At 56.2% G+C, this 13,318-nt stretch overlaps 7 protein-coding genes across 7 annotated transcripts; 3 read left to right on the plus strand and 4 right to left on the minus strand.

Moving 5' to 3' along the window:
* Window positions 1-707: 707 nt before the first annotated feature.
* BAUCODRAFT_147453 (uncharacterized protein) lies at window positions 708-2,632 on the minus strand (the record flags this gene model as incomplete). The annotated part of the gene is made up of 2 exons (XM_007677585.1): window positions 708-2,497; window positions 2,551-2,632. 2 exons carry the CDS (start codon window positions 2,630-2,632, stop codon window positions 708-710), a joined length of 1,872 nt encoding a protein of 623 aa, XP_007675775.1.
* A 231-nt stretch (window positions 2,633-2,863) lies between these two features.
* On the plus strand, window positions 2,864-4,617 carry BAUCODRAFT_106769 (uncharacterized protein; the record flags this gene model as incomplete). Its single annotated transcript, XM_007677586.1, has 2 exons — window positions 2,864-3,528; window positions 3,559-4,617. The coding sequence occupies exons 1-2, from the start codon at window positions 3,115-3,117 to the stop codon at window positions 4,615-4,617; spliced, it is 1,473 nt and encodes a 490-aa protein (XP_007675776.1). The 5' UTR covers window positions 2,864-3,114.
* A 188-nt stretch (window positions 4,618-4,805) lies between these two features.
* On the minus strand, window positions 4,806-7,359 carry BAUCODRAFT_121820 (uncharacterized protein; the record flags this gene model as incomplete). The annotated part of the gene is made up of 2 exons (XM_007677587.1): window positions 4,806-7,193; window positions 7,270-7,359. 2 exons carry the CDS (start codon window positions 7,357-7,359, stop codon window positions 4,806-4,808), a joined length of 2,478 nt encoding a protein of 825 aa, XP_007675777.1.
* A 701-nt stretch (window positions 7,360-8,060) lies between these two features.
* On the minus strand, window positions 8,061-8,732 carry BAUCODRAFT_23672 (uncharacterized protein; the record flags this gene model as incomplete). The annotated part of the gene is made up of 1 exon (XM_007676945.1): window positions 8,061-8,732. One exon carries the CDS (start codon window positions 8,730-8,732, stop codon window positions 8,061-8,063), a length of 672 nt encoding a protein of 223 aa, XP_007675135.1.
* A 618-nt stretch (window positions 8,733-9,350) lies between these two features.
* BAUCODRAFT_33083 (uncharacterized protein) lies at window positions 9,351-10,141 on the minus strand. Its single transcript, XM_007677056.1, has 3 exons — window positions 9,905-10,141; window positions 9,749-9,847; window positions 9,351-9,678 (listed from the first exon to the last, which is right to left on the minus strand). Exons 1-3 carry the CDS (start codon window positions 10,051-10,053, stop codon window positions 9,585-9,587), a joined length of 342 nt encoding a protein of 113 aa, XP_007675246.1. The 5' UTR covers window positions 10,054-10,141; the 3' UTR covers window positions 9,351-9,584.
* Window positions 10,142-10,412: 271 nt separating this feature from the next.
* BAUCODRAFT_121823 (uncharacterized protein) lies at window positions 10,413-11,988 on the plus strand (the record flags this gene model as incomplete). Its single annotated transcript, XM_007677588.1, has 2 exons — window positions 10,413-10,527; window positions 10,595-11,988. The coding sequence occupies 2 exons, from the start codon at window positions 10,413-10,415 to the stop codon at window positions 11,986-11,988; spliced, it is 1,509 nt and encodes a 502-aa protein (XP_007675778.1).
* A 200-nt stretch (window positions 11,989-12,188) lies between these two features.
* BAUCODRAFT_449032 (uncharacterized protein) lies at window positions 12,189-13,157 on the plus strand. Its single transcript, XM_007677589.1, has 4 exons — window positions 12,189-12,417; window positions 12,487-12,499; window positions 12,557-12,755; window positions 12,867-13,157. Exons 1-4 carry the CDS (start codon window positions 12,389-12,391, stop codon window positions 13,037-13,039), a joined length of 414 nt encoding a protein of 137 aa, XP_007675779.1. The 5' UTR covers window positions 12,189-12,388; the 3' UTR covers window positions 13,040-13,157.
* The last annotated feature ends 161 nt before the right edge of the window (window positions 13,158-13,318 follow it).

Raw genomic sequence — 13,318 nt, forward strand, 5'->3', positions numbered from 1 at the left:
AATTATACCCTCAGCATTTAAACTCGGCACACAACTCGTCGGAGAGGATGACATATGTGCTCAAGGCCACCGTCCAGTCGCACGTTCCATCTTGTGCTTCGCGACCGCTCGACAAGGCCAACCCAGTTTCTAAACAGCACGCTATAATGCCGCACGCGTATCGCAAGCTCAGCATTTTCCACAAAAGGCCTTATACCTAAACCTGGGCCAAATCCGACATTTCCGGCGACGCAAGCCTGGAAGTCGTATACCTTGCCACTATTCTGCCACCACTGCGGCGTCGCGACGTGCCCGCTACACAGCCAGCAATTCGGGCATATCACGCTCGTGAGTGGCGACTCTACATCCACCTCATGCCAAATCTCGCCGCAGAAGCCTGCTGGGGTCACACACCCAGGCCGATCCGAACGGAGTTCGTTCGCTCTGCCCGAAGATGGGCAATGCGGAGGCACGATACATCTGTTGACCATCTGAGACTGGCCGGCTACGGTACAACGACTACTGAGGCTTTCGAGGACGAGACCAGCTTGCCGCCGAATAGAGACCATGTGCTTGCCCTCAAGCACTTCTATTGCAGTCACTTGCGGCTCGACACTATAATAGCTGTGTTAACCGTGTTAAGGTCAACACAGCCAGCCTATCCCGTTTGCATTGCTCGGCGGGTATCTACAAGTCGAGCATACAGACTCTGCATCGCCGCTGCCGGACTAGCTTGCCGCGTAAGGCGCACACTCCCTCTCCAACCACTTCTTACTCCTCTCATCTTTCTCAAAGTACCGTGCCGTCTTCTCCCACACCTCCTTATGGTACTCATTTAACCAGTCCACTTCCCTTCCTGTTAAGAGCCCGACATCAATCAACTTCCGGCACATCGGCACCATGGTCACATGCTCAAACCCAAGGTACGGCTTATCGCCAAATCTGTGCTTCGTCTCGACCTCCCTCACCATGAAGAGATTCTCAATGCGCACGCCGAAGTTGCCGTCCTCGTAGTACCCGGGCTCGTTGGAAATGACGTTGCCGGCTGCGAGAGGTACCTCGGCGTACTGCACTCGCTGTCCGATGCCAATGGGACCTTCATGAACGTTGAGGTAAGAGCCCACGCCGTGACCCGTTCCATGCCGGTATTCGAGGCCATTCGACCACAGGTATTGTCGTGCGAGGGCGTCTATTGAGAAGCCGGATGTGCCTTTCGGGAAGACGGCGAGGTCGAGCGCAATGTGGCCTTTCAGGACGAGCGTATATGCTTCGCGCTCCATCGGTGTCGGCTCGCCGAAGTGCAATGTGCGTGTCGTGTCAGTGGTGCCGTCGAGGTACTGCGCGCCGGAGTCGCAAAGGTAGATTTTGTTCGGATCGATCGTTGAGCAATTGCCCGGTTCGGGTTTGTAGTGTATGACGGCCGCGTTTGCGCCGGTCGAGGAGATGGTGTCAAACGACAGGCCGACGAACTTTTCGTGTTTCTGCCGTATTTGTTCGAGCTTATCCGCTCCCTGAACTTCGTCGATAGCGGACTTCTTTTGGATGAGCTCCTCTTCGAGCCAGGCAAAGTACTCTATTAGCGCCGCGCCGTCTCGGATATGACATTGCCGCATGCCTTCCAATTCTGTGGCGTTCTTGACGGCCTTGGCTTCAGCGATGAGCGATCGCACCTCGTCAACTTTGTCTTCGCCACCAAGAGCTTGAGACAACGCCCATGAAGCTGCAGTGGACATCAAGTACTTTTGTTTGGGCGTCGAGGTCGTGCCGTTAGTTGAAGGCTCGTCTTTCGCGAGTGCTGCGATGTCGGAGAAGATAGCGTCGTAAGGTCGGATGTTTACACCCATCAGATGTGCTTTTGCATTATCCTTCAGCTTGGTCTCGTCGATGTACAGTGTCGCTATTGTCGGGGTTATCAGAGCGTATGAGAAGAAGACGGGATTGTACGGGATGTCGTTGCCACGAAGATTGAAGAGCCATGCGACTTCGTCAAGCATGCTGACCACAAATCCTGCAGCCTTCCTCTTGTCAAGCTCCTTTCGCAGCTCCTCGATCTTGTCCTGGAACTTCTTGCCGGCGTAGTCTTGGCCAAGTACATTGACAGCTTCATTTGGTCGAGCCGGCTTCTGCTTGGCCCACACTTGGTCTACAAGGTTGTCTGCGATGGCAACAAGACCCTTGCCGCCCTTCTTTTCAATGCCTTTGTGTAGCTTTCGGGCTTCTGTCGATGTAAAGAGCGTTGGATCAACACCGACCGTCAGACCCAGCTTGCCGTCAGCCGCCTCATCGACAGTCCATTCCTGCCACGTCGGTACATCCTGCAGACCCTGCTTTAATAACGTCCAGTTGCTGTCCAGCTGCTTGCTGGCTTGGTTGAAGTATCGTCCATCCGTGGCCAAAGCGGCCTTGTCGTGGGTGATGACAGCAGTTCCGGCCGAGCCTGAGAAGCCTGATATGAACTCCCGTCTTGCGTCTGTGGGAGCTATGTATTCGCTTGAGTGGGCGTCTTGTGACGGTACGACTACACCACACGGTCAGTCAGTACACTAGTTCTACCTCCAAGGTTGAGCCTACTGTAGATGTCTACCTTCTTCTGCCGCATCAACTCCCGCAGATGCCGCAAGCGCTCTGTTGTGTCAACCTGATCGATGGCCATGCTGGACAAGCTTCGATGAAATTTCCTGTTTGGCGGCGATGTTGCTATACGCCGCTGGAGAGGATGAAGAAGTCGAGCAAACATTGAACTCTGCAAGTATCAGCGGTGCAGGTATGTGTTGCTGCTTGAGATCACATGGCTACCTTCCCCAATGGTGTTAGCGTGACCCTACTGTACTTCCGCACATTAGCCGACAATCTGACAGCCATTGGCTTTTCGCACAGAAGATCCCGTGAAGGTGACTCGTCTGCGACTCTGGCGTGCGCGCCTTACGATTGACTCACCACTGGGACTCGGCAGTCTTCAATGTTGATAAAGCTGCTGTCGCTGTTGCGACCTGGTACGTAGACAATCCATTAGGCTCCGGCAGCGCCGCAGTATCCCAGGAAAGAGAGCTTGATAGCACTCGAATCGAGCATCTTGACCCTTTTGGTAAAAACGCGCAAGCATTCCTCCATTTGCAAAGGCTTAGCATTACCAAAATGGCAGCGAGGTCCTCTCTCTTGAAGCGTGCGTTCTCTGTAGCCTTCCAGATCCGCTGCTATTCTGCTCCCGCGGAGCGGTCAATTCCTGTGGCCAAACAAAAATACGTTCCTACTTCTGGTACGTATCCGAAAGGCTTCCTGGCCGGCTCAGCCTATGCTGGAGTCAAAGAAAGCAACAAAAGCTATGATGACATCGCTCTGGTGGTGTCCGAGAAGCCCTGCCCTGCAGCTGCCGTTACCACCAAGAACATCTTCAAGGCCGCCCCAGTCCACTTCTGCCGGAAAGCACTCAAGTCTTCGAACGAGGGGTATCAAGGCGTTGTCGTCAACTCTGGGTGTGCCAATGCCGTCACAGGCGAGCTCGGCTTCCAGCATGCAGCGATGATGGCGGAAGCCGCCGATAAATGCTTCGTCCGGAGCACCGAGTCTTCGGGCGAGAAGCATCAGGATACGCAGACCCTTGTCATGAGTACCGGCGTTATTGGCCAGCGCCTGCCTATAGACAAAATCACCAACGCGATACCAAAGGCGTATCAAGCGTTAGGATCAACCCACGACCACTGGCTTAACGCCGCGAAAGCAATCTGCACAACCGATACGTTTCCCAAGCTTCTCTCGCGTTCCTTCACATTGCCAGGGTCGCAACACGAAGGGAAGGAATACCGTATTGCTGGTATGACTAAAGGTGCCGGCATGATCCACCCCAATATGGGCACCTTACTGGGCATTGTCTGCACGGATGCGAAGATCGAAGCGGCCAGCATGTACAGCCTGCTCCAATCCGCAACCGAGCGAAGCTTCAATTGCATCTCGATAGACGGTGATACCAGCACGAACGACACGGTCGCATTCTTCGCCAATGGCGCAGCCGCATCCGACGATACTCCGCCCCTGCAAAATTCTGACGATTACAGGGAAGACACGGCCGCATTCGTAAAAGTATTTCACACGTTCATGTGCGACCTCGCAAAACTCGTCGTGCGTGACGGCGAGGGCGCGACCAAATTTGTAACGATCAACGTAACCTCCGACGTCTCCATGGCTACCGCCAAGCGCGCCGCGACGAGCATCGCGCGCTCAGCGTTGGTCAAGACGGCGCTCTACGGCAAGGATGCAAACTGGGGTCGCATTCTCTGCGCGATAGGCTATGCGCCCGGGATCATGGACTCGCTCGAGGTTCCCTCAGAGTCTCCTGATCACACTCAGTCAGCCCCGCCTCAAATCAGTCCCGATCGAACGTCGCTCTCGTTCATACCGTCTGACGGAAGTGAGGAGCTCAAGTTGTTGGTGCGTGGCGAACCGGAAACGGTTGATGAGGCGCGGGCAAAAGCGATACTCGAGATGGAAGATTTGGAGATCGTGGTCAAGCTTGACGATGATGGAGTGGATTCGGGACTGACAGGGACCTCTGACAGGGCGTCGAAGCGGCACAAAGTGACGGTGTGGACGTGTGATTTGAGTCACGAGTATGTGACGATCAACGGGGACTACAGAACCTAGTCAGGGAATCATTCACGTTGGACCGGGTCGACAATGCCGGTATGTCCCTGGGCACTGCTCAACCCGCTGCGGGCATCATTAGCTGCCGATGCAGTCCGCACGGATGACGAAATAGTCATTGGGGTTGTGCCTGAGCGTACAGCCGTAGGTTGCGCTCGACCACGGTCACAGCACCGCAAAGCGACGTGCTACATCCCCTTCAGATCCTCCACATGGCTCATGGACCCTCCAACGCCATCATCCTGCTCCCCCCGCACATCATCCATCCCACTACCCGCCGCGCTGTTCAACCCGGGGATCAAGGCCTGCCCGCGCTTCTCCATCATCTCCACCTCCTGCCCCTCCCCCGCCTCCTCCATCAACTCATCCAGATGAATCTCAGCCGTCGGTCCTGCATCCTCCGTCGCCACATACTGCCCCTGCTTAATAGGCGGAGGCAAGCCGAAACTATGATGCGAGTCCATAGTCGCGAAATCATTGTACTCCGGCTGGTCTGAATCCGAGTCCCCGCCTTCGACGCGGATGCTGTCGAGTGAATCCCTAGGTTCGGCCTCGGCAGCCTCGACCGACACGCGAGGGACGTCCTGGTAAGCGTCGGTGTGACCGAACTGGTAGGCGGGTGGAGGAACGTTGGAAACGGCGTCTTGCAGTTCAGCGCGGAAGTGCTCGTTATCTTTCTCGACGAACTCCTGCAAAGATGGTGGCAGGGTTGGATCGTAGTGGATGATGTCGTTTACAACGTTGCTGCCGTAGACGAGGAGCGCGGAGTGGTGCTCCAGCTCGACCGCGCGAATAACATCGTAACCTGGTGTCTTGGTTTTCATTATCTTAGCACCGGTTCCAGAGGCATCGACGTTGTACTCGATGCGCCACCATTGCATGCCCTCTGGAGTAGTATCGTCTTCGTTGTCGAGCAACATAACTTGATCTTCGTCTTCATCTTCCTTCGTGGTAAGCACATAGGTAATGTTCGGCTTCGTAGCAACGCCGCGCAGAGTGTAGCGTGTCCGTGACTGCTCGAGCGGCACCGGGTCGCGCGACAGTTGCGCCATGGCTGCGCGCGCCTTCTCCTTCTCAGCGGCGAGAAGCGTGAGCTTGTCGTCGATGCTAGCAATGACTTTCTCAAGTTTCTGCGTAACGTCGTCGTGATGAGTTGGGATGCTGCCATCACCGTCAACGGCTACGCCGTTTGGCAGAGCATCTTTGTCCTCGTCGACATCATGCCTGCCGGTGAGAGCGCCATGGGTATGCTTGAGCAGAGCCCTCGGATCGATGATTTTGTCTTTCTTCGGGTGTCTCCACGTCGTCAAGCGCTTTTCGAGGTCGCTCAGTTTCTTGATACGAGCACGACTGCGTCCGAGCTCCTGCCGGATTGGGCCGCTGACATGCTCGAACTCTGACAGGTACTTGTCCATGCTGAAATCCGTGGGGATGTCTACCCGCAGCTGCTTCGCCTCCCTACTGGTGTTGCGCAATCTCATGACAAGCACATGAGCAGGAAGATCTTCGATGCGGTCCACATCCGTACCATTGGCGCCAGCATTCCAAAACCTGGCATCCAGAACTTCATTAAGGTCGATCTTTTCATTCTCCGGTACCCCGACCGTGAGGTCAAGCAGGTGTATAGCTTCCTCGTCAGCGGAGCGGAGAGAAGTCTTGAACAGCTCAGCACCCATGCCCATGCTGTCTGCGACAGCAGCACTCCAATGCTCCAAGAAGGTCTGCACGATCGAGTCGGTGGCAATCTCGCCAGGCCGCTTCGTCTGTAAATTACTGTTGTGAAGCATAGCTTTGATGCTCACGTAGCTTCGCTCGCTCTGGTCTAAAGCTCCCATCAGCCGCTGCACATCCATGATAAGCGTGCGAAAGTTCTCGGTCTCCTCATTGACCAGCTCGCCACTATCAACATGCACAATGCGAGGCATCGATATAGGATGGCCCTTCCACCACTCCGCGTCTTCGCCATAACTCGACCGGACGTTCTTTCTCTGCAGCATGGCTTCGCGCGCGCCGGCAATCGCATGACAGATGGTAAGCAAATTCGGCAGATAGTCGGCCTCGGGCTGATACTTCAAGAACCTGGGCTCTCCGGGTACATTCTTGCGATGCTCCACATCAACGTCTGGTATCACTTCGCTCGCGGCTTGTGACGTGGGAACCAACGCCCACCGCGCCGCCTCGTAATGCTTGTCCCTCGTCGCGGGCCCGAACTTGACTTCCTTGCCGTCGCCGGAGACCCTACCGACCTCTTGCTCGTAGAGGTCGAAGTCCGGCATCTGGATGTCCACGGGGCCCCTCGGTTTCTCCAGTGTGGTCATTTGCGACATGCGGATCGCTTCTGCCAGCTGCTCGTCTTCGTCTTGCTTCGTGGACGGGTGCATGGAGTTCCTGGACGGAGCGCGTGAGGGTGGTGCGGTGGTGGTGAGCGGGCGCAGGTTGCTGTCTATCGACTCCATGCCGCCGTCTCTGTCCGCACCCCAGTGACTCTCATCCCACGCGCCTGCGCTTAGCTGTTGAGTGATGTCCTCGCCGTCCATGAGCGCATTCGCTGCTTGCTCGACATTGTTCTGCTTGGCCTACAGCACACGCGGCTCTGTTAGCCGACTCTCAGCACATCATTCGGGGATTCTACTGTGTATACGAGAAGCATACCTTGAGATACTGCCAAGCGGTGTTTCTGTCCGCTCCATAAACACTCATGAGCATGTCAATATGCTCCTCTGAAGGCTCGATCGCCGCCATGGCTTCCTTCTGACTCCGTGGTGGCCTTGGTGGTATGGCGGGTGGATCCGCATTGGCATCGATTTGGTGACTAGGAGGGTGGAAGACCATATCCTCGTTGGCAGGTAATAGCAATGGCACCTGCAGGCGCCGTTTGCTTCTTTTCGTGTAAGTCACAAGTTTACGCTTCGTGCCTGCACTTTCCACCATGCTCGCAGCAACATCAAGCTAGCGGGTAGTTGCACGTTTCGATGTGGGGCGCAGGGCAGGCACGCGGCGATCATGTGGCGTTAGATCCTCCTCCCACACTGTGAGACGAGAGTGCATGTATCTCGCGACAGAGCGACAATTCACCACGAGGGACTCTCGCCGTATATGTGTATACGCAATGAGAGTGGGGTGGAGTGTGAGCACTGTAACGCAGAAGTGTGTGCGTCGCGTGACTCCCTACGTGTAAGCGTGTAGCGAGCCATGCATGCACGTGAAAATGCGGGTTGTGGTTGGGGTAGGTTTCTGGGCACTCCGCTGAGAGGAGCAGAGTCCGTGGGTACGGACCGCAAGCAGCTACGTATATATGGCGTCAGATGTTGACGCCAGGCTCCTGCGCAATGCAGCCAGCCAGCATCCGCAGGTGCGTCCCTGCAGTAGACGCCGCAACACCGCGCTGAAAGATCATGTAAGATACTCGTAGATTCATCCGTGACGCTGGCAACATATGCCGCTCACTCATCCTCTTCCTCCTTCTCCCCGCCCTCCTCTCCGTCCGTATCCTCATCCTCATCGAACATCTCCTCATCGCTGTCCGACCCGCCAAAGTCCTCCTCCGCCTCACTGTCCGACCAGCTGAAGCTCTCCACACGCTCCTCCCGCTTGAATGCGGTTTCGTGTGTCGGCATCTCGAAGCCGGCCGGGATGTCCTGCTTGCTCGCCTCCTTATCCAGGCGCACCTTCTCCCTGTACGCTTCCGGGTCCTTCCTCAGCATGACGCCCGCATCTACGTTAGCCGGACTGCTGACCTCGGCATCGTCGAGAAGGCTGAGCACGCTGATAAGCACGCTCTCCACCCTTTGTACCGGTGACCAGCGCTCGCCGGCCAACTCGCCGCTCATACTGTCCTCGCCCGGCTGGTGTAGGATACTGATGCAGAGGCGGCCGTCGGTGTAGACGTTCGGATGCCACAGAGGGCGTGCGAAGCGGAAGTCTGGTGGCTCGTATGGGTAATTGCGTGGGAACTTCATGGTTGCCTTGAAGTAGCCGCCGTAGTAAAGGGAGTCGGGGTTGAGGACGATGAGGGCCACGCTCCACTCGAAAATGTTCTCGTTCACGAGCGAGATGTGGGTCCATGTCTCCTTCGAGAGGGACTTGTACTCGTTCATGAGGATCTTCTCCGCCATGATTGCGTGTGGGATGGTGTGGTGTAAATGATGGGTAGTGAGAAGGTAGCGAAGGCGGCGGAGATGCCAGTGGCTGTGGTATTGGTTGTTGAAGACTAACCTCTTCTCGTTAAGGTGGAGATTGTGTGGGACCAAGATTGAAGTGAGAACGTGAAGTGTTAAGGTGCAGACTAGCGTGTGAAGGTTCCAGTGCAAGCCGTTGTGCTGACAATCAAGGCAAGCGTGGTGAGTGTACACGGCCGGATTCGGAACTCACGGGCAGCCGCTCGCGACACGAAGGAAGAGTGTGGCTATTTGTCGAGTTCCATGAGGGAGAGCACCCCTTGTCAGCTGTCGGTGGCCATCATGAATCTCTGTGTGTCACTCGCAAGGAGAGGGTTGTTGAGAGCGCGTACGAGCGACTCCGTCATGTCGGCTCTGTGACGCCTTTGCGGCGTGGCGCCGAAGGTTATCAGACCCTGACTCTCGCTTGATTACTGCCGAATTGTCTCCGGTCGGCCTCACTCGGCACGCTTCCGCTCCATTCCTCGCTTGACTCGAAACGGTCAGCAAGGACATCGACTGTGAATGCATTCAGAATGAGGACGATGGCTTACAGCACACATACATCGACCTTAGACCAGCCCACTGGCACTACTCGAGAGGCTGACATTGAGTGAATCTATGTGTATGGGTAAAGCGCGAAGGACGATTCGCAGCTCTTTCGAGCGATGCGACTGCTTGCTACACATCTGCCACTGATAATCGGAAAGAGTCTCATCAACCTGCCCAATTGGAACACAAAACGCCATTCCCGTACGCCTAGCCCATGCTCAACACTAGCTCTGAAGCAATCCAGCCGCATCTTCAGAACTACCGTTCACTCTCTTCGACGTCGTCATAGCCACCAGAGCAGCTGCTCGGACTTTTCGTGAACAGTAGGCGGGATGTCGGAATCTTGCCGTTCCTGCGCCACAGTTAGATCAATAGGATCGGAAGTAGGGAGGCAAGCCGAGGCAGCCCTTCGTAAGACCTACTGCTGTTTGTTGATCTGTCGCTGCTTGAATGTCGATAGCTTCTGACTCGCTGGGCTTAAGATGGCGTCGCTCGGACTTATGTACGCTGCGCTTTGCTTGCTGCAATGCCAGGGTTAGCGAGCAACGGCTGAGAAGTCTGGTGGGCAGTACACTTACCCGTCATCGACATTTAGCTTCGGATTCGAGTGGACATTGTGTGATGAGGATTGTGGCACATTCTCGACGCCTTCGACGCTCTGTTTCTTAGTGGATGCTGGATTCGAGGGCGGTGGAACGTTCGTATCGCGTGCCGTAAGCGCTGCCATTGCGACGAGTATATCACGATGGCGTTTCTACGCTGTTATCGAAGACTCTGATTGTTCCGGAAGTTGCTGAAGAGCGTTTGACGTCGTGCTGAATCTGGTCTGCGATCGCCTGGTTCGATCAACAGTGCCGTTGGCGGAGAGACTGCTTTCTGGTGGCCTGAGGCACACATGCAGCGTCGCAAGCTTTTCGAGCTTCGTCTGCGCTACGAATTTGAAGATTCGCGCATATTGCCATACCCGTCGCCGCAGGAGACACTACACCCTTCTTTTCGCTATTACGTACTGCCTCACACAGTCGCTCGCTTACTACGAAAGGGTTGTCGTGTTCGCCATACGAGCTCCCATCTAGTCGGGGCGCCATGGCGCTCGTGAAGGCGAATGGGGAGGAAGAGGAGCAGATCATCAAGCCCGAGGCCATCGATGCGAAAGTCGATACAAGCGAATGGCCCCTTCTCCTCCGCAATTGGGATCAATGTGAGCCCCTACCCACCGTGCTGGCTCGTGGCACGGCTTCGCATTCGGATACTGACTGCTCGCATAGTACTCGTCCGCACCGGCCACTTCACACCCATACCCGCCGGCTGCACACCCTTACGGCGCGACATCAAGTCTTACATCTCCTCCGGCGTCATCAACCTCGACAAACCTTCCAACCCGTCTTCGCACGAAGTAGTAGCATGGCTGAAGCGAATTCTGCGGGTGGACAGGACGGGTCATTCTGGCACGCTCGATCCCAAGGTTACCGGCTGTCTCATCGTCTGCATTGACCGTGCGACGAGGTTGGTGAAGAGTCAACAGGGCGCTGGCAAGGAGTATGTCTGCGTGCTGCGACTGCACGACAAGCTTCCCGGCGGAGAGGCGCAGCTGTCGCGTGCGCTGGAGACATTGACGGGTGCACTTTTCCAGCGCCCGCCGCTCATATCTGCTGTCAAGAGGCAGTTGCGGATACGGACTATCCACGAAAGCAAGCTGTTTGAGTTCGACAACGACCGGCATCTCGCAGTCTTTTGGGTGTCGTGTGAGGCCGGCACATACATACGGACGCTATGTGTACATCTTGGCTTGTTGCTCGGCGTGGGTGGTCACATGCAGGAGCTGCGACGTGTGCGATCGGGAGCGATGGATGAGCAAGAGGGGATGGTGACTCTGCACGATGTTCTGGACGCACAGTGGCTGCATGACAACCAGCGCGATGAATCATATCTGCGGACCGTCATCAAGCCCCTAGAGACGCTTCTTACAACCTACAAGCGCATTGTTGTCAAGGATTCGGCGGTGAACGCGGTCTGCTACGGCGCGAAGCTCATGATTCCGGGTCTTCTACGTTACGAAGCCGGCATCGAAGTGCACGAGGAGGTTGTGCTTATCACAACTAAAGGCGAGGCCATTGCGCTAGCGATCGCACAGATGTCGACGGTCGAGCTCTCAAGCTGTGACCACGGCGTTGTGGCGAAGGTCAAGCGTTGTATTATGGAGCGCGACCTCTACCCGAGAAGATGGGGCATGGGTCCCGTTGCCACCGAAAAAAAGAAGATGAAGGAGTCAGGAAAGCTTGACAAGTACGGCCGAACCAACGAGCAAACTCCCGCGCAGTGGAAGCAGGAGTACAAGGACTTCAATGACCCCGATGGCGTCAATGGTACTAATGGCGCTACGGGGGCCAATGGTACCGTCCTGATTCCCAACCACGGGAACGAGAAGCAAGCAGCCGAAGGCGCTGCTGTGAAGGAGGGAATCCCCGGCCGTGGCCCGGAGATGGCAGATAAGGATGACATCGAGATGGCGGAGCCTGTTGCGCCGCTCCCTACGCCAGCCGCAACGCAGAAGCCGAAGCGGAAGCACGAGGATGAGACGCCGGAAGAGCGAGCTGAGCGGAAGCGCAAGAAGAAGGAAAAGAAGGCCGCCAAGGCTGCAAAGGACGAGGATGACGAGTAGAGTCATTCTTGCCGTGTGCGTTGTAATGCTTGCTGGCATTGTACGGAGTGTCACTTCGGTGGTCGGGCGATTGCGGGAACGACTGTACATTACGTCCAGCGATGACGGCGGGTGTTCTCGGGGCACGGTGTACGAGGCGCAGGCGGTGTGCCCACAATGTGGATTTGGATGCAGTGAAGATGGAGCAACGGGCCGGAGGGTCAAAGGGTCTGCGCGCTGCCCCTCAACCCCACCATTTACTTGCACGACCGAGAACCTGCAGATCTTCCTTAGTCTCTCACTCACCGGTCGTTCTCCAGCTTCGTTTCCATTGTTGACATTGACATTAACATCGACCCTCCTCTCCATCACTCGTTGAACCTCACCCATCAAATCTTCTCCTTCAATCAAATCTGACACGATGAAAGCGGTAGTGTGTGGAGCATCCGGGTACGAGTGCCATCAATCTTAGCTGGGCTTAACAAGAAAGACTCGCTGACCGCATTCCTCCGAGCACAGTGGCATTGGCCAAGTAAGACCAAGTACAGACATCAACTCATTGATATGGTGGCTAATGTCAAGCTCCTAGCCGCTGTCCCTCCTCCTCAAGGCCTGCCCGCTCGTCGACAAGCTCGCCCTCTACGATGTCGTGAACACCCCAGGCGTCACCGCCGATCTCTCCCACATCTCCTCCATCGCCCAGATCGAGGGTTACCTCCCCGCCGACGATGGCATGAAGAAGGCTCTTACCGGCGCGGACATCGTAGTCATCCCGGCCGGCATCCCTCGTAAGCATTGCACCCTCTTCACTACCGCTTAGCCGGTCGGAGGGATGGATCACTGAGCAAAAGCGTGGTGTCACAGGCAAGCCAGGCATGACCCGTGACGACCTCTTCAAGATCAACGCCGGCATCGTACAGGGTCTCATCCAAGGCTGCGCCGAGAACTGCCCGGACGCCTACATCCTCGTCATCTCCAACCCGGTCAACTCCACCGTCCCCATTGCCGCCGAGGTGCTGAAGAAGGCCGGCAAGTTCAACCCGAAGAAGCTGTTCGGTGTCACCACTCTTGACGTCGTCCGCGCCGAGACGTTCGTGCAGAGCCTCACGGGCGAGAAGGACCCCAGCAAGACGAAGATCCCCGTCATTGGTGGCCACTCCGGCGAGACCATTGTGCCGCTGTTCTCGCAGGCCAAGCCCTCGGTCAAGATCCCAGAGGACAAGCTTGATGCATTGACGAACCGTGCGTAGAGTTCTCGCTGTGCGGTACAGCAGCAATTCAGTACTGACATGCTCCCAGGCGTCCAATTCGGCGGTGACGAAGTCGTCAAGGCCAAGGACGGCGCCGGCTC

Source organism: Baudoinia panamericana (assembly GCF_000338955.1).
Source record: "Baudoinia panamericana UAMH 10762 unplaced genomic scaffold BAUCOscaffold_5, whole genome shotgun sequence".
Taxonomy (NCBI): domain Eukaryota; kingdom Fungi; phylum Ascomycota; class Dothideomycetes; order Mycosphaerellales; family Teratosphaeriaceae; genus Baudoinia; species Baudoinia panamericana.